This window comes from Prionailurus viverrinus, chromosome C2 (assembly GCF_022837055.1).
Source record: "Prionailurus viverrinus isolate Anna chromosome C2, UM_Priviv_1.0, whole genome shotgun sequence".
Taxonomy (NCBI): Eukaryota; Metazoa; Chordata; class Mammalia; order Carnivora; family Felidae; genus Prionailurus; species Prionailurus viverrinus.
Window position 1 is genome coordinate 154,024,100 of NC_062569.1, and position 18,320 is coordinate 154,042,419.

Consider the following 18,320-nt stretch of genomic DNA (forward strand, 5'->3'; position numbering starts at 1 on the left):
TGGAGATCTGAGAATTTCTTGGAATTTTTTTGCCAGCATCAACTGTTCAGGTGACTTATCAGCATTCTAGGTAACTTCTGGTGTTTTGGACTGTAACCCAGCTCCTGCAGAGCCCGTGGCTGTACCCCAGGCCTCCATCTGGATGATTCGTGTCTGAACCCCGTTCACTCATTTATCTTTGCTCACACCTCAGGGGGCGAGAGGATGGCCTGTTGAATAGAGTTGGGATTTCCCATGGTCCAGAGCTTCAGGATGGCAGAGAGTGTGTGTGTAAGAGAGACACAGAGAGGCAGACTGTGATGGTGGATCTGTCCATCCAGAAGCCCTGACACACACACATCTGTGCAGATGCCCTCTCAGCTCTAGGCACTGTAGCTGCTGTTGTAGTAATCCTCACACTTTCATTTCTGAGTTGTGGAATGTGGGCAGGGAGGCCAGCAGAATAATGACTTCCACAAATATGTCTGCATCTTAATTCATGGGACATGTGAATATATTACCTTGCAGGGCAAAAGGGACTTTGCAGGTGTGATTAAGTTAATGGTTTTGAGGTGGGAAGATTCTCCTGAATTATCCACATGGGTCCACTGTGGTCATAAGCATCCTCCAGGATCTCACTAAGACAATTCAGGGAGAAGATGGTGAGGCTCTGGAGATGATGGTGAAGTTCATGGAGAAGACAGTGTGACTCACAGAGAAGACAATGTGGCTTCATGGAGAGGATGGTGAGGCTCAAAGAGATAATGATGCAGCTTGACAAAGATGCTCTCTTGACCAAACTCTAGTCAGGCCCTCTGAGCCCTCTTTTTGACTAGGCTTCAACCTTGGCTTATAAAATATGCAGACTCTCAGCACAGATGATTTCACCTCCCACCCCACACTAAGAGACTTAAGCAAACACTAGCATAGTTTCTAACAGCTCAAGGCTGTGTCTCTAGGATGATGACTGCCCTCCCTTAAGTCCTGTCTGGGGGAGCTCAATGCTTCCAAAACCTGGGGGTAGGGAGATAGCCCTCTGAATCTCCTCACAGAGCTGCTACTTTAGAAAGCTTGCCACTATAAATTCTTTCTCTGCCCCTTGGAATGTAAATCTACCACATAGAGCTATATTCTCAAGGGCCCCAAAGCTGTCCTGGAGCAACATTCAAGGACATAACTCATTGCTTGCTCCTTGCTCTCAGTCCCTGCGGGAGGGTGAGGGCCTAACGTCAGTGGATGCCATGCTCTAACCTGTACCACTGCCCTCTCTCCTAAAGACGTGAAGTTTGTTTCTCTGTGAATAAGCACCAATGAACAAATCCAAGTGGCCTAATCACATGGACCAACGCCACTTAATACCCCTTAGTGCCTCTCTATTAGCACATCCAGGCCTTTACAAAGTCCCTTGATTTTTGTCCAGGAAGTTCAGTTCAGTTCATGCTGGACCCTCTTCTCTATTGGAATAATTATGACTGAATGAAATTTGTCTTTACCACTTCTGGTGTCAAGCTTGTTGATCTTTGACAAGCACACAGGAGACGGTGGAGTTTCATCTGTTTATAGCCCTCAGGCCTTTACTCCAGAGAGGGACAGACTTATACCACATTTCATCCAGCAACTTTCCTCAGTCCCTCATCACTGCAAAAAGTCTCACTTCTTCTGAAGCCTCAAGCCAAAGCCCCTTCACAGATGGATAAGGTGAACAAAATTTAGGCACTGTTGAAGGGAGGCAGGGACTAATGCAATCAGGTAAAACCTCCTTGTTGCTCATGCCTCTGGGCCCAGACTGAGAGAAGTACTTCCTTTTTTTTTCTGCTCTGGGAACTGTGCTCTGCACTTCCTGAGGTGAGTGAGCCCAGTGATATCCTGGTCCGGTAGACTAACCACACGATGCATTCAACTGGAAGAGTACAATGGCCAGTAACAGAAGATGCATTCCTGGCAGATGTATGTTGAGTTGGTGCTCGGTCAACTGATACTAGTACCCATGGATTCCCTCTTTGTTAACCTGTTAATTCAACCCAGTTTTCACCTATAAGAATTCTTCATGCCCATAATTACCTCCCTTCTGTACCTCGAGATGCAGTCTGGCCTCCTGACTCCAGGATACTGACCTAGCCGGCCCTGCCTAACTCTTCTCATTTGGAACATGATTCACTTACTCATAATCTCAGGCCCTTTCTATCCCTTGGCTCTGGGCTTCTCCTGCACTCAGCAATTCTTTGGGTGACCTCTAGGGGAACTTCCACTGGCTCCTCCCTTCCTGTGTCTTGGCTCCACCCTCTCCTATCTTCTCCAGTCCTTGGTTCTCCCATGCCAAACTACATACGGTGAGTACCACTGGTCTGCCACGGAGGCGCTGGTGGGCCCCCTCCCTTCTCCCAGGGGCGAACCCCTTCCTGTAGCTATTCACCTAATTCCCTATATCTCTATCCCCTAGGCTGGTATTTTCACAAGTTTCTGGCTGCTCTTTCAATAGTTGAAATACCTCACATAGTTCTAGGTATTTTTCCGTGGCACTAGAGATCAAAGGGTGCATAGGACCCCAAAGAATTACTTCTGTCCATGGATCTTATTAAAGGCATTGCTATTACAATTAAGGGGTATGTGTTTACGTGGGAGTGGGCAGTGAGCTTGTCTACACTGTAATGTTCTGGGTAAGGATGTTGCTGTAGATGGCATTCTGGCCCTTAGACTGTTCAGGCCAAAATTGGACCACTGAATGGAATGTTATTACCCAAAATGTTTTTGACTTGCAGGTATGTGGTTGCAGAAACTATTTTTTTCAGAAGAGGAAACCATTTTTCGGAAGCCTTTTCAGAAGGCTTTTTCTGGTCAGTTTCTCTATATGATGAAAATGGCCTTGCCTTTTGGGATGCAAGTGTCTAATGGCGTTTATGCATTCTTAAGCTTCAGTCACCACAATGATGCTTTCGTCAAACTATCTCATTTACGAGGCCAGTAACTCTGAGGCTGCTCTGGTGGAACATTCTACTTGCTGCTCCCACCCCTCAGCTGTTTAATTAGGGAATTAAATTTTTCTAAAGACTTTTAGTTTCCTGCGTTTAATTAACTGAGATTTTTCCTAATTTTACAATGTTGGTAATAAGTTCTTCAGCATGATTTAGTATTTGGAATTATTTAAAGCAAGTATTCATATGAAATGGAATGAACTTACCACTTTTTATGCTAATATTTTATAGTCTGGAAAGAACCAAAATGACATGAAGGTTTTGCAGATTAATTTTGGACCTCATTTTTGCTTTCATTTTGAAAGATATTAGCACAATTTCCCAGCATTCTATTGACATATGCATTAGGTCCAGATAGTGATGACCATATATAATTCTTCTTTCATGACCCACTTAAATGCTGTACAAGTTGGTGTAGGAGAAGATGCCACTGGGAATATATTATGGTTGTTTACTTACTATCTCCCCTTTCCCCAGCTTCCACATCACACACACACACACACACACACACACACACACACCACACACACACACCATGTCTTTGTCTTGCTTTTGTATGCAGTATAACTCCTAGTACAAGAAAGATTCTATTAAGGGGCAGGAGAGAACAAGATTAGTGGTATCCACTGTGTTAATACATCCAAGAAGAAAAACCATGATCAAATTTTAAATTTTGATTACCATACAAATTTTTCTTGAGGGAAAATAGTTGGATTGTCTGAATTCAGAGATTGGAAGTTAATATTGTGGGTAACAACAGCTAAATTACCCATGTCCCTGGCTTTTTTATTTCCAAGATCACTTGGAGATTCTCACATAGACACTGAGATGTGAGGCTCATTGCCTCCAATATGACCCACATTGCCTTCTCTGGGATGCTCTTGTAATCATAAACTGCCACTGTGATATTTATGAATCTTACCAATCCCTCAATAGCCCTTGAATGGACATTTCCTTTGATATCAATGAGTCCAAGCATATTATCATATGTGCTTCTATGCAGGAATTTTTCCATGGTATTTTCAAGCACACAAATTTTGGAGTCAGACTGCTTATTTCTAAAGGTAAGACTTCACAGTTACTAACTTTGGGATTCTGGGGAAATTACTAACTTCTCTGAACTGCATGTGCTTTGAAAAAAAATGAGGTTAATAAAATTGCCTATCTTACTCAGTTTTGTGGGAACTAAGTGTAATAAGTCACCTGCATCAGGGGCTACACAGATGGGGTCATCAGGAGGCAGGAACCACACTGGTTTTCACCCAGACAAGCGTTTGTATAACAGTTGATAATGAGGTGTACAGTTGCTGAAGGGCTGACCAAAGAGACAAAAAGAGAATTCTGCGTTGTCATAGAGGTGTCCCTTGAAGGCAGCTATCAACCTGGGGGATGGTGAGCAAAGGGAAGAATCTGGGATTATTAAAATTTAGAAGCTTAGGGGAAGGAAGGACCTCAGGGAGTTGAAGTTCAGACCTCTGTCAAGCAGGTGTGGTTCTGCTGGTGCAGTGTCTCTGTAGGGAGTGTAGGGAGACTGGTTCTGCAGGTGTGGGGAAAACCACTAACTAGATCAAGTCTGGAGGAATTGCCCGTCTTGAGGTGAAGAAGCACGGCCACCAATGGGAACAGGGATCAAACAGAAGGAGCAAGAAGGGAACAGGAAGGAACACACCTGTCCTTCCACCTCCAGGCTTGCAGAATCCTGACCATCCATGCTCTCTCTTGGTGGATTCTGGAAGGGAATGGCTGGCCAACTTGAAATGTGGTTTGCAGAATCCCAGATATAGAATTGTAGAATGGGGCTGTATGAAAGAGAGTCTACAATTCCACCATCTCTGCAGTTGTGTCTATGAAATGAACAATAGTATTTTCCTGCTTTTTTTGTATGCCTGGTCATTTTTGGATCCTCGACATTACGAATGTCATATTGTGGGGTGCTAATTTTACTGTAGTCCTTTAAAGAGTGAGGGACTGTTTTCCTGGCATGTAATTAAGTGCACTGTGGGCCACTTTGAGTCTTTTGAGGCTTGGTGTTAAGCTCTGTTGTGGCGAGCCAAGAACAGCCTTTATTCAGGAACTAATTTAACCCTACTTCTAAGGCAAGGCCTGTGTATTTCAAGGTCACTCCATTTTGGCTGGTGGGAACAGGAATGATTTCCAGTTCTGTGGCACCTCCAGGAATTGTCCAGGGGCTCTTTCCCCAGCATTGGGAAGTTTCCTCCACTTTGGTTTCAGAGGGTATTTTTTGCAAAGATCAGTATTCAGTCCAAGGCACCAGGGAACCTTCTGCAGCTCTCTCACTACAGCAACCTCTTCTCTGCCATCCAGTCTTGCAAACCTTGGTCTCCCTGGCACCCCCTGGTGAAAGCAATGCCCTCATTGTGTTTTTCAGACTTCCATGGTATACACACTCTAGCCCTCTATCAAACCTTGGCTGACATGAAATGCAACACTGTCCAAGGTAATGTTATGCAATATTCTGTATCGGTGGATTAAATGCTCTTTAAACCTCCAGACAGTGGTGCTAGAATTGGATAGATAGAGGCCTGTGGGCAGCAAAGGAAATACACCAGAATATATGCCCATTCCAGTTAAGGTGAATTACTGTCTCTTCCAGGGTAGGGGTCTAAAGATGTCAGCTTGCAACCAAAGGGTTGGCTGATCTCCTTGAGGGATGGTGTCATATCAGGGGTCTCATACCTTCTAATCTTCCTTTTATTTTGTTTTAAGTTTATTTACTTATTTTGAGAGAGAGTGTGCAGACGTGGGAGGAGGGGAGGGCAGAGAGAGAGAATCCCAAGCAGGCTCCATCCTGTCAATGCAGAGCCCAATGCAAGGCTTGAACTCATGAACCTTCAGATCATGACTTAAGCCACAGCCAAGAGCTGGACACTTAACCAAGTGAGCCATGTAGGTGCACCAGTTCTCCTTCTTAATAAAGAAGGAAGACAACACACCTGCCAGATCAGTGGCCACATACCGCATACCTGAGGCCACATTAGTCTCCTCTGGGAGAGATACCATGTCTGGCACAGCAGTTGCACTTTGGGCTGCTATTTGGTTGGGATTGTGCAACTCTACTGACGTCTTCCAGGGTCTGTCTGGCTTCTGTAGAGATCAGACTGGTGAACTAAGTAAAGATAAGTTGGAAACCAACACTCCAGTCTCCTTTTGGTCTTTAAGGGTGGCACTGATCTCTGCTATTCTGTTGGAATATGATACTGTGTTTTTTATGATCATTTTGGCTGGGGTGGGGTGGTTTCAGAGATTTTACTTGGCTGTCCCCACAATGAGAGCTCTTACACCACAAGCCATGGGTCCATTGTGGAGATTCTGCCCATTGCCAAATATGTCTATTTCCAGTGGACCCACTCTGTGTTGCACCTGTTCCAGGACACCGTTTACACTCAGCTCCCTTATATGCTAACAGTCAGGCTAATGCTTTGAGCTCCCAGTTTCCACTTGGACCCTGTATTCAACAGTCCTCTAAATTTTAGGGTATTCTCTTTTTTATTTTATAGTTACTCAAGAAAATGGTCATGGGTCCTTCTGAGGAATAACTGGGAAAGTTAACACTACTCACTATGGCTATGATGTGGGTGGGTCCTTTTCCCTGGAGACCTGGCCCCCTTTTCGGTTGACTGCTTCTGAGTCTGTGAACTGGCTCAGATTGAAAACTGGGCAAGGAATCTTGACTTGTTATTGGGATGCTTGCCCTCAGCCTCTTGATTACTTACCTGGGGATCCTTGTACAGATTTGTATAGATCCTCGTACAGACATGTTTACCTTGATTAGGGTTTCTCATGCTCAGCACATGTTGCCCCAGATGATTCTTTGTTGTGGGAGACTGTTGAGAATATCATAGGAAACTTATCAACAACCCTGGTCTCTACACATTAAGTGTCATAAGACTCTCCCTGACCTGATCTCACAAATGTTTCCTCCCAGTTGCGACACCACAAAATGTCTGCAGACATTGCCAGCGTCCCCTGGGGGGGGGGGGGCTGTCCCCTTGCTCCTCCTCTGAGAAGCACTAGTATAGACTGAGAAAGGTCCTTTGTGGTGCATTTATATGCTGTGTCTATGGATGCTATGTTCTATTAACATCTACCAACATAGCGCTCTGTGAGTCAAGCCCACTGGCTGCTCTCAGACCCTTCCACTCATCTTGATTATTGCACCCACCTGCTTTCAATGGTTGACTGTTGCCACTTGGCCTCCATTATTTCTGGATCCTATCATCCCTGTTGCCATCAGGAAGCCTGGTTCTGTATTGGCCCTTGCAGCAGTCCTGGCCTGAGTAGAATAGATACCACTGAGCTACTCAGTGCTGTTGGAAGCACATTTCTTATTGCTTTGGTAAAGGCAAAGCCCTCACTGCATATTTATCCAAAGTTATATGGTATGATAGCATATACCCCTAGCATGCCCTCATCACTGAGCCTTTTGATCCTCTCTTCCTCTTTTTTTTTTTTCCCTAGCAGTTCTGGCATTTCTACCTCACTCAGTGTGAACCACCACTTCCTGCAAGGTTCCAAAGCCATTTGAGCAGCTTGTTGGAATCATCTCTTGGGGTCTTGGCTGAATGATGAGTGTTCCATCATAGGAGAGTTTTCCCATCTCAACAAACTTTCTCTTGTCCCCACCTCTGGCTTTCTGCCTCCATCTAACTCTCAGAACCCAGCCGCATATGCATTTTCATCATGGCTTCTGCCAGTACGTGTTGGCCAAGCCCCAAGCTCCTTTGGGTTCTTCCCTTACCAGGCTCAACACTTGTGCCAGCTTATATAGTGATTTAACTCTGGTTATGAGTCTGGCAGTCAGGAAGGGAGGTGGGGAAGGCTTGGCATAGGCATGTGCTGTCTTGCAAGAGAGAAGCCTCTGTACCATCTTCAAGTACCAAGAACACCAGCCTTCAACAGGGAGGAGGAGGCCAGTGCTGTAGTCCCAGAGTGATCAGAGGGACCTGGGGGCTCAAGATATTTGCATGCATCTACCCACGACTCAGGATCTTTTTCCCTCCCATAGACCCTGACTTTGGCATAGATTAAGAGAACTTGCTTTCTCTGGCATTTGGCTACACTGTAGTTAGTCTTGGGCGTGTTCCTCTTTTTCTGCCCACAGTCATAGGACATGAGAATTTCTGTTTGCTGCTCGAGAAGCTCTGGGTTCCACACTCAGCCTTCATTTCCTGGTCAATCACTCTCGGCCTTGCCTTATTTTTCTCTATGGCCTTGACTTCCCCAGCAACAGCCTTCTCCTTCCATTGTCCTGCTAATTGTCTTTCTCACCTATTTCTGGAATGGCTCCCTGGGGAGAGGGGGATTCAGGCTGTGATCCAGACAGAACAAATGCCTGAGATGATCCAACAGGAAGCTTTGGAGCAGGAATGGATGACCCTGTAGAGTTGTCCTGAGTTGAGATAAGGGGCCAGGCATTTGTTGGATGTGGAGCTGACAGAACTAGATGCGGGTGGTCACCTGAATGACATGATGACCCTGAGCAAACAGGGCCCTTTGGCTGAGAGCAGCCTCCGAGGGAGGACTGAGTTGAGGGCTGAGTCCATCACCAACACCCAGCACCCTGGGAACAAGCACTTCCATCCTAGGAGTGTGCGGGCCAGGGGGCTCCACTAGAGTGTCCTCTAGAGAGAACCTCAGCCATGGTCCAGATGTCTGAGTCTGCTCAGGCCACCATGGCAGAAGACCACACACATTTATGTCTCTCAGTCCTGGAGGCTGGAAGCCCAAGATCAAGGTTTCAGCAGGGCTGGTTTCTTCCAAAGGCCTCTCTCCTTGGCTTGTAGACGCTGCCTACACCCCATGTCCTCACATGGCTTTTCTTCGTGCACGTGTGTCCATAGTATCTCCTCCTCTTTTTATAAAACGCCAGCCCCATTGGAGTGGGGCCCCACCCTTATGACTCCATTTAAGTTTAATTGTGTTGGTAAAGACCCCATTCTACATACAGCTGCGTTGGGTTTAGGTCTTCAAGGTATGAATTTGGGGGGATGCTATTCAGCCTATAATGCCAGACAAGTGGGCTCTGCAGAATCTGGCTCTGCAGAATCACTGATTTGAAATTTTGGGAAGAGTTGCTGAAGCGTGAACTGGAGGAGTTCACCTGTGCAGGAAGTGCACACAGGGAAAATAGTTAGAAACTCAACAAAGCACAATTCTGAGAGCCATCGTGACTGCTGGGAGCAGACAGCCTTACCAGCAGGACAGGCATGGCCTTCAGTGATGGGCCAGGGATCCAGGCATCAGAGACGGGATTGGGGGGGGGTGCTCTTTGAATGCAAACACCGTTGACCTTTTCATCAAAGAGGGAGTTGAGAAGGGTGACATGGGCTCTGCGAGCTCTCCAGGCAGAACTTATCCCCAGGACAGCCTTGGACCTTTAATTGAGCTAAAAGGGACTGCAGGTTGTAAGATGACCTTTTCCTCCATAAACAGGGAGTAATTTAAACCTGAAGAACAATAGTGGCTTCCAGTGGGCCTGTAGCACTTGACACTGGAAGATAAGACAAGACAGGTGCCCAGATCTGACCTGTCCGTGTCTGCCTCCCACATCATCCCCTTTTCTCTCCTATTGCCTGGTGACTTTTAAAGAAAAAGTGACCTCACAGCGTGCCAAGGTGGGCTGGAAATTGCATATGTAGTAAACACAAGTTGTTTCAGGAAAGTGCGAGCCATGGAGGGGGAGGGAGGGAGGAAGGGGGAGTGCCCGAAGGTAACAAATTTCCAGTATCTCCAAGAAATAATAAGATGTACACATCTCTGATGCAGAGTGCCCAGTTAAGGGTGACAGAAGAGATGGGGAAACACTCTTGCTGGATGGGAATGAAGGGGGCGGGGCAGGACAGCAGCCGTGCAATATTATTTTCTAAAACCTTGGGAAGCCACCGCCTAATGTTTCTTCTGTTAATCTATTTTTCCTTTAATTAAAAAAAATGTTTATTTATTTTAGAGAGAGAGAGAGAGATCATGAGTGGGGGAGGAGCAGAGAGAACAATACTGCACTGTCAGCACAGAGCCTGAAGTGGGGCTCGAACCCACAAGCCGTGAGATCATGACCTAAAGCTAAGTCGGACGCTTAACTGACTGAGTCACCCAGGAGCCTGTTTTCTCACTTTTAAAAGACAAAATTCTTACCTTGGAAGGTAAATCTTTTCATTTTATAGAGAAAAGACTTTTCTTTATTCAGCAGCTTCTATACTCAGTGGCCAGTAGAAAACTTGTTTGGAAGTGGGCATTTATTTATTTATTTATTTTGAGAGAAAGACAGAAAGAGAGAGACAGAGAGAGAGAGAATCCCAAGAAGGCTCTCACTGTGAGTATGGGTTCTGACTCAGGGCTCGAACCCATGTAACTATGAGATCATGACCTGAGCCTCTCAAACTCATGGAACCCTGCGATCGTGACTTGAGCTGAAATCAAGAGTTGGACACTTAGTTGACTGAGCCACCCAGGCGCTGTGTTTGGGAGTGTTTTTGACAACTAACTCCGTGGACACATAGGGGATGGGAGAGAGAACAGAAGGGGATGGCCTCACCCTCTGTCCAGAAGCTTAAAGTCCAAGAGGGGAGAATCAAGATTTGTGCAAGCCAGCACGCACCCGAATCAGTCATTGGAATAAACAAATGTTTCCTGGAGAGGTCTGTAGAATTACATTGCATGTCTACAATTGTGGCCATAACCAGAGTGGCTTCCTGGCTCTGGGCCACGTGGCCTCCAGAGGTTGGCTGAGGGCTAGAATCTGCAAAGGAGATTAAAATTCAAGGAAGCAGGATGCAAGGTTGGGGATCAAAGGCAGGAGCTCACTGGGTCCACCCTTTGGACTAGGGAATGCTGAGCCTTACGGATGGGGGCTGCATAGACACCCAGGGACTGCAGGGGGCTCCTGTTTGGGGGGACAGTGAAGGCAGAATGGAGGGAGGGGTCCAGCCACTGATGTTGGGCCAGGAAATCTCTGTCCTAGGAGGATGACCGCCTTCTCCCTCCGTCCATGCCTTCCACGTTCAGGGATGAAGCCTGTGCTGCACCTGTGCATGGCAGTGGTTCACAAGGAAGTAGAGAAGCAAAGGCAGGAAAATGATGCAGGGTGTGGGGTTTTTTTTTAAAGCTCCCACACCCTCTGAAATTGTATATATATATGATGCATTTGGTATAAAATTCTGATGAAAAGCCCCAGGTCATCAATATACAGTGGCCCTATAAATAACCCTAAAGGAGGATTTTGAAAGATTGCTTGGTTCAAGTCTGCACCTTCAGGCAGAATCACGCTCCCAAGAAGATGAAAATAATCTATCCATATTATCTGTTTTTTTTCATAAATTATAGAGCCCCATGTCTGGATCTTAACTCAGCAACGTTGAAGTATTCCCCAAGATCTAATATATGAAGCTATGCGTCTAATTCTCCTGAAGTTCTTTCAAAATTTATTTCTCAGCTCAATATATCTGTTGTTTCTATTTTTGCTTAGGTTGGCAGATGCACGATTTTAATATTTCTTAAATTAATTTTTAAGATTGAAAGCACCAGTGGAGGAGATGAGACACTGAGGAATGGTGAGGCTTTGCCAAGGTCGCGTGGAAAACCATCGCTCAAGTCAAGGACTCAAGTTCTAAGCTTCTGGTTCATGACTCCATCTACCATGTAATACAGTGTTTGGCTAACATGAGTCATGTGAGAGGGCCACATGGATTCTAAAAGGAGGTAGAGGGAGGAGGATGGGCAGGAGGCAGGAGGGAGTGAAAGTTTGGAAGGAGTGCGTGAGAGGTGTGTGTGTGTGTGTGTGTGTGTGTGTGTGTTGTGTGATCACTGTTCTAAACAATGATCCTCAAACTTGACTGCTTATTGGAACCACCTGGAAAAGTTTAAAGATGATCTACTTACTTGCCTTATCCCTTGGGATTCCAAGATGAGGTCCAGGGACTCTTTGCAATCCTTGATCTGATGGCTGGTCTGTGGGGACACCACTGCCCCAAGACAAGGGATGGGGCTGGGAGCTGTGGTCCCAGGGCCTACCTGCTGGGGAATGATAGAAGGAACATTCAGTGCCCGAGTGCCTGGGCAGCTGTCCCCTGAGCAAATGTGGAACCAGAACTGTGTGGGGTGCACCCTGGGATGCATTATGTGTAACCCCCAGGTCCTGGTTTCCCATGGCTGCTCTATGGCCACACTCAACTTCACTTTGTGTTTAAAACAGACAGCTCCATGACCCATTGATTGGAGATAACTGTGTTATGAAAGGTGCCCCGGGGAAATCCACAGGGTTAAATTGCATGCTACATGGCAAATACTGGTCTAACTCCCCTTGAGATCCTTCTATTCTTTCCCTAAAAGTCTTCTCCAGCACTTGCTATGACATCTGTATCAGTTTTCTAGGGCTGCCACAAAGTACCACAGGCTGGGTGGTTTCGACGACAGAAACGTATTCTCTCACGATTCTGGAGGCTGGAAGCTGCAAGGCCAAGACCAAGGGTTGGTTTCTTCTCAGGTCTTTCTCCTTGGTTTGTAGATGGCTATCTTCTCCCTGTGTCTTCACAGGGTCTTCCTTCTGTGATGGGTCTGTGTCCTAATCTCTTCTTATATGGACACCAATCCTATTTGATTAGGGCCCACCCATATGGTCTCACTTTAGCTTACTTACCTCTTTTAAGGCTCTATCTCCTCTATTTCTAAATACAGTCACATTTTGAGGTACCGGAGAGTTAGGACCTCAATATATGAATTTTGGAGGGAATGCAATTCAGCCCATAATGCCATCTATCCTCTCTTCCATACCCTTTATAACCCCCGATTTGTTCCAAATTGTATACTCTCCTTGGCAAAGCCACAGCCCATCCCGGGCACCAGTTCTGGCCCCTCCCCCGGAAACACTAGCAGCTGTTCACTGCTCCCCAAACCCCAAGCTGTTGTAAATCCGTATGTGCACTTGTGTTATGAGAAAATTCATGTCTGCACTACAACCAGGCCAGCAGAGCACTGGCTGGTCCTCTGTGTCTCCTCTGTTTGTCCCCTCTGCCTGAGCATAGCCTACAAAACCACACAAGGGACCCTCGTCAGGGTTATCACTGGGAGGTAGCACTCTCTACCTCCAAGCACTGGGTGCTCAAAATCCCCAACCAGACAGGCTTTCCCTGGGGAAGGCGTGGTTTTGCCATTCATGCAGAGAAGGGAGCCCCGTCCCTCTTCTTCCAATCGGCTGCGCCTCGGCAGACCCACCCTCCTCCGTCTCCCACTCCCAACCACTGGGGGACCCTAAAGGCACCCTGTCTGGACCCTCCCACGTGTGACACTGGGGGCAAGGAGGGGTGGGGGAGGAAAAGAATGAGGAGGATGCTGTCAGAATGTGCTGGCAGGCAGCTCCTTTGTTCGCAAAAGATTCGTGTGGTTGGGATAGACAAATAGGTAAACAGTAAAACCTCGGATTGTGAGTAACTTGTTCTGTGAGTGTTCCGCAAGATGACCAAACAGTTCTAATAAATTTTAACTCGATAAATGGGTGATGTCTTGCAATATGAGTAGCACGTGACGCTGAACGTCACATGATCACAACTGAGCCAATGGTTCTTGAAGTTTGCTTTGATATACAAGTGCTTTGGATTACAAGCGTGTTTCCAGAACGAATCACGCTTGCAAATCAAGGTTTTACTGTATATAACCCATTTCTGTTTCTCTGTGAACGAAGAGTTATTATAATGAATGTACCTGTCTTCCCATTGAAAGGGGACTTTCTGTAGACACATTCCCATGTAAAGTGGCTATAAGTTAAGAAGATTGGCTCCCACAAGCCTTAGGAGTTTTGTGTTTCTTGCTGCTTTCTGTTTGTGGTCACTCACGTTCGTACGGTAGATGCAAGAGCTCTGAGCCCTGGCTCCCGGCCTCAGCCTCCGCAGGTGGCCTGTACTCGCTGGTACCCACTGGGGATGTGTGGCTTTTCTCTCACTCACCGAGGTGGCCCTGAGAAAGGAGGTGAAAGGAGAGGCCACTGTGGCGTTGGCCAGATAGAAGACAATGGAGGGAATCAGAGACAGGCCCGAGCTCAGTGTTGGTTCATCATACAGCTATTGGCAGAGTCTCCCCATGTGGGGTGATGGGTGAGGCTCCCGCGGGGCATCTGAGGACTGTAATAACTGCCCAGTTTCTCGTGTATTTACCCACATGGTAGCTGTCACTTGGATATGCTTGTATCTCCCGTAGGTCCTTTGAAGAGTTATTAGTCATCATTTGGCGTATCTGCCATGACAGGGCGTCACTGTCCGAGAATCCCGCTTGAACCCAGGGCCAACCTGGAGCTGGCAAGTTGCCGGAGGGTGTCCTGATCAGCCCTGGGCCAACGAGACAGGCCGCGGCACCCACTTCATTCCCTGCACTGGCCATGATCCCGGTTATGAAAGTCAAGGCTTCACTTGGGTGCCGTGAAGGCTCTTCGGGGTCTCACAAGTCCAGGCAAAAGGACTGAACCTCTTTACAGAGAGGCTGGGCAGGCTGCAGCAATGAAATCTTTAACAGATTCCACGGTCCAGCCTGCATCTCCCTCCGGATGCTGGTGAAGTTTACGACAACACAGATAAGGCCGGAGACTTCCTCTCTTGTCACAGCGTGACTCTCCAAGTTGATGTCCCAGCGCTGCTATGACCTCTTGCCAAGGGAGGAGGTGCCCGGGATACGAACAGCCTGGCAGATTTGGGGTTGGAGCGGGAGCAGTGGAGAATGTTCTCCTGGAAGTCTGGGATCTGTGCCACAAAGGGGAAGCCGCAGCTCCTGGGAAAGCGAGGGGGAGAGAGAGAGAGAGAGAGAGAGAGAGAGAGAGAGAGCGAGCATGGGCTGGTGTTTCCAGAACTGCCCTTCCTCTGAGATGCAAACATTCTTTTCACTGACGTTGAAAACGTATTTGAATCCTGGACCCTTGAATTAGTAAACAATGGCAAACCGGTGATGACCTTTGTACCTCTGACTTTGACCTTTAAAAAAGAAAAAGAAAACCACGCACAAATCTAGCAGCTCTTTCCCTTGGCAGAATGTGGGGCTGAGACCCAGCTCATTTCCCACCTGGCTCCACTAGGTGGCCCCTCGTGCTCTCGGATGTCTGCGAGGCGTGCAGACAGGTGAATGAATCTCATTGGCTTACGGGAGGCATGATGCCACCGGGCAGCCCTTTTTAAGAGAAAAGCCAGGACCGGTGCAAGAGCGACCCCTGAGCAGCGATCCGGGTGCTGAGCACGGTGCTGAGCGCAGGGATCCCGCGACTGCCGCGTTACAGCAACATGAGCGAGGTGAGTGGCCCTCCTACTTGGAGAGGGAGACTCGGGGGTGACCAGTGCGCTGGCCACAGTGGGTCTCGGGAGACGCCAAGGGTCTCCGGGTGGTGGTCGATCAGCCCTGTGACTCTTTGCTCGGAGGGCTGACCCCCGTTGCTATCCTGGTTTGCGGTGGCAGATGCAGAGAGGTTGGTGAAGTTTGCAACTTTTTAAAAATTCGCCTTGGAAAGAAAGGGATGGCTTGTTGGCTTCTGATTTAATCGTGACTTTGGAAAGTGCTTTGGGTTGGACACCTCGGGAGAGAAAGCCGAGGGTCTCAGCCTCGCCGGAGGCTTGCTGTGCTTCCCGCCTGTCCTCACGTGTTTGCTTTGGTGGATGGCTTTCAGGACGCTGGCAGGCGGGCCAGCCGGTGACAGTCAGCCTTGGAAGAGACGTGGGGGAAGGACTGCACGGCTCGGCCGCACAAACTACATCTGCAGCTAGTTAGAGCGTCAGTAAAAGAGGCAAATTGCTCGAACCGTGAAAAATCTGTGTGTAGGGATGGGGCTCGGGCACCGGAGAGACTTTGACATAAGAACAGCTACATTTCTTCTGGTTGCAAGTCCCTTCTCCGAATATGTTTATAGAGACGGTATTTTCTTGGGGGCAAACCTATAGATAGCTCATTTTATTTCAAAAACATCACGTTCTCTTTCTTTTAAACGAGGCAGGTTTGGGGTTGTACAAACCACCCTCTAATTCAGCTCAGTAGTGGAGACAAGTCCGTTTTTATTTCCTTTTGGTCGGCACTTAAATAATTACTTTTATCTTCTCTGTCTTTTTTTTTGACAGATGGGTGATCCTTTTTTTGGGAATTCTAGAGTAAAATTAACGACTTCAGAAATAAGAGGCGTCTTCACTGCGTTTGTCTCTCCGATGGGTGACTTTTGACATAAACATGACAGAAGACAGAGGAGGCAAAGCGTAGACGGTTTAGGAATGGGGTTTGGGACGGAGCCAAGGGCTCGAGTGAGGAAGGGGGCAAGTGTGGAGGAAGATGGGAAGGCTGTAAGCCTCTCAGCCCCAGATAAGGCTGGGCGGGGGCTCCAGTAAAGCCAGTGCACCTCACTTTTGTCTGTTCTCAGCCCCCAGCTTGGCATCTAGCGCTCCACTGGTGTTACCTTATTTGCCCCCTCAAATCCTGTGAGGTAGGTGCTGGTATTTATTCCCCATTGACAGATGAGGAAACTGAGGCAGAGAGAAGTTCAAGGTCAGCCAGTTCAAAGTCGGCGGCTAGCAAAGGGCAGGGCTTGGGCGGCCTTGCTGGTCGGCCCACCGTCGGGGGCGGTTTCTGCGCACCCGGAGTCATAGAAGGAGCCGGAGGAGGGTGGGGAGGGGGCGAGGGAAAGGGAGCTGGGGCCTGGAGCAGAGACAGGGCGAGGAGGACCAGGCCTCTGTGCCTTGCAGCCTCCTGGAGACTTCAGAAGCTTCCACCCTGGGTCAGCAACCTGTGCTCGCAAGAAGCCATGGCTGGCTGTGGAGAGTGGGCTTCCCAGAGGAGGAGTCAGAAAGCAGTACAGCACTGGGGGCCCTTCTTCGATAGTCAGCCACCCCCCGGGCTCTTCTGGGGTCATGGTGTTCCTGCTGGGTCCCCTCCGGCTGTCACCCCATCTGCAGCCGAGGCTGAAGCCCGGCGTCGTGAACACATGAGCTTTCCAGAATGCTTCAGCTCAGCGGTGTTCACCTCACCGTGGTGTCCCGGGAGAGAGCACACATCCCACAGCTCAGCCCACGATTAGGGTCACGGCCTCGTTTCTGCTGCACATAAAATGAGGGCAGCTCTGCAGCCGCCCCCCGCCCCCGCCCCATTCCATCAGCCTCGTTAACAGCCAACTGCAAGCGTTTCCTTTAATGTTGCTAAAATCCCGCAGGAGGCGCATCTGTCTCCTCTGCCCCCCTTTGCTTCCGCGACACCCCTTCCAGCTCCTTCTCCCTTTCTCCCTCCTGTCCCTCTTGCACCTAGCCCCCCCTCTGTTACGTGCAGCCCCGGTGCTCTGGCCACCAGCTGGGTGACCAGCTCTCTGCCTGATCCCCGACTTTCCAGGTGTGTGTCCCTCAGAGAGTGGGAGTGAGTCCTTTCACTAGAACTCAAATCTGCTTAAAACATTTAATAAAGTCGAACAGACGCTCCTTTCCGGGTAGAGAACTGAACGTCCCCCCAGCCCAGAGCCTTTGGTTGGTTGGGTGAATTACGTGTGGCTTCTTGTTTTAATAGCTCTCAGGCAGGGGTTGATTCCAGATGATCGTTTGCTTACTCGTGTCACTGATTGCTGCAGAGGGCCAAAGCCAGGGGTTTTGTCAGCCTCTCCTCCGACTTCGGGATTTGCTGGAGTCTGGTGGGCAAAGAGCGCTGGCTCCAGCTGGCAGGGTTTGGTGCCCGCCGCGGAAATCCCTGAGCTCACAGCTGCTCCCCCGGGGCCGTGCTGGGGCGGGGCTGGGAGGAGAGGCCCCCAAAGGGCCAAGTGCTCCCCCGGTGGGCCTTGGTCCTGCGGGTCTTCTAGCCTTTAGGGGGAAGGCGGTGAGAGGTGGGGACTCGGGGACTGAGCCTGGAGCCGGCTTTCAACTGGGTGACTCCACCACCCAGTGTCTCCTCCGTCCCCCGTGGCAATGCATTGCTCGGGGAACGAGGCGACTGGAAAGAGCAGCTCCAGTACAGCGAGGGGAGTCAAGTCCAAATTTAGGGCACCGAGGGAGCGGAGGTGGTTTGTGGGGGTGTCTAATTTACATTTCAGTATTAAAGCATGTCAGATGGGCTGGGAGGTAATTTAGCAGGGATCAAAATGCAGGTTAAGGTGTATTAACTGGATCAGAAATCCTAACCACCGAAGTCAAGGTTAACAAAGTCACCCTCTTCTCTCTCTGCCTGGACCCCCGCACAGGAGAAGAATGAGACTCCCTTTGTTGAGCCACCAAATAGGAGTCCCATAACACCGACAGTCCCATTTTCTCACCCAGGTGTGCGTTTTTTAGTTGCTTTTCATTTTTTTTAATGTTTGTGTATTTTTTTTTTAAATTTTTTTTTTCAACGTTTATTTATTTTTGGGACAGAGAGAAACAGAGCATG

General features: G+C 48.4%; 1 protein-coding gene across 1 annotated transcript in view; it reads left to right on the plus strand.

The window, feature by feature from the left end:
- The first annotated feature begins 14,717 nt into the window (after positions 1–14,717).
- Positions 14,718–18,320, plus strand: part of PCP4 (Purkinje cell protein 4) — a 62,293-nt gene continuing 58,690 nt past the window's right edge. Inside the window, exon 1 of the mRNA XM_047874120.1 lies at positions 14,718–15,232. Coding sequence (XP_047730076.1) covers positions 15,224–15,232 — 9 coding nt within the window. The 5' untranslated portion in view covers positions 14,718–15,223. The remainder of the gene's footprint in view (positions 15,233–18,320) is intronic.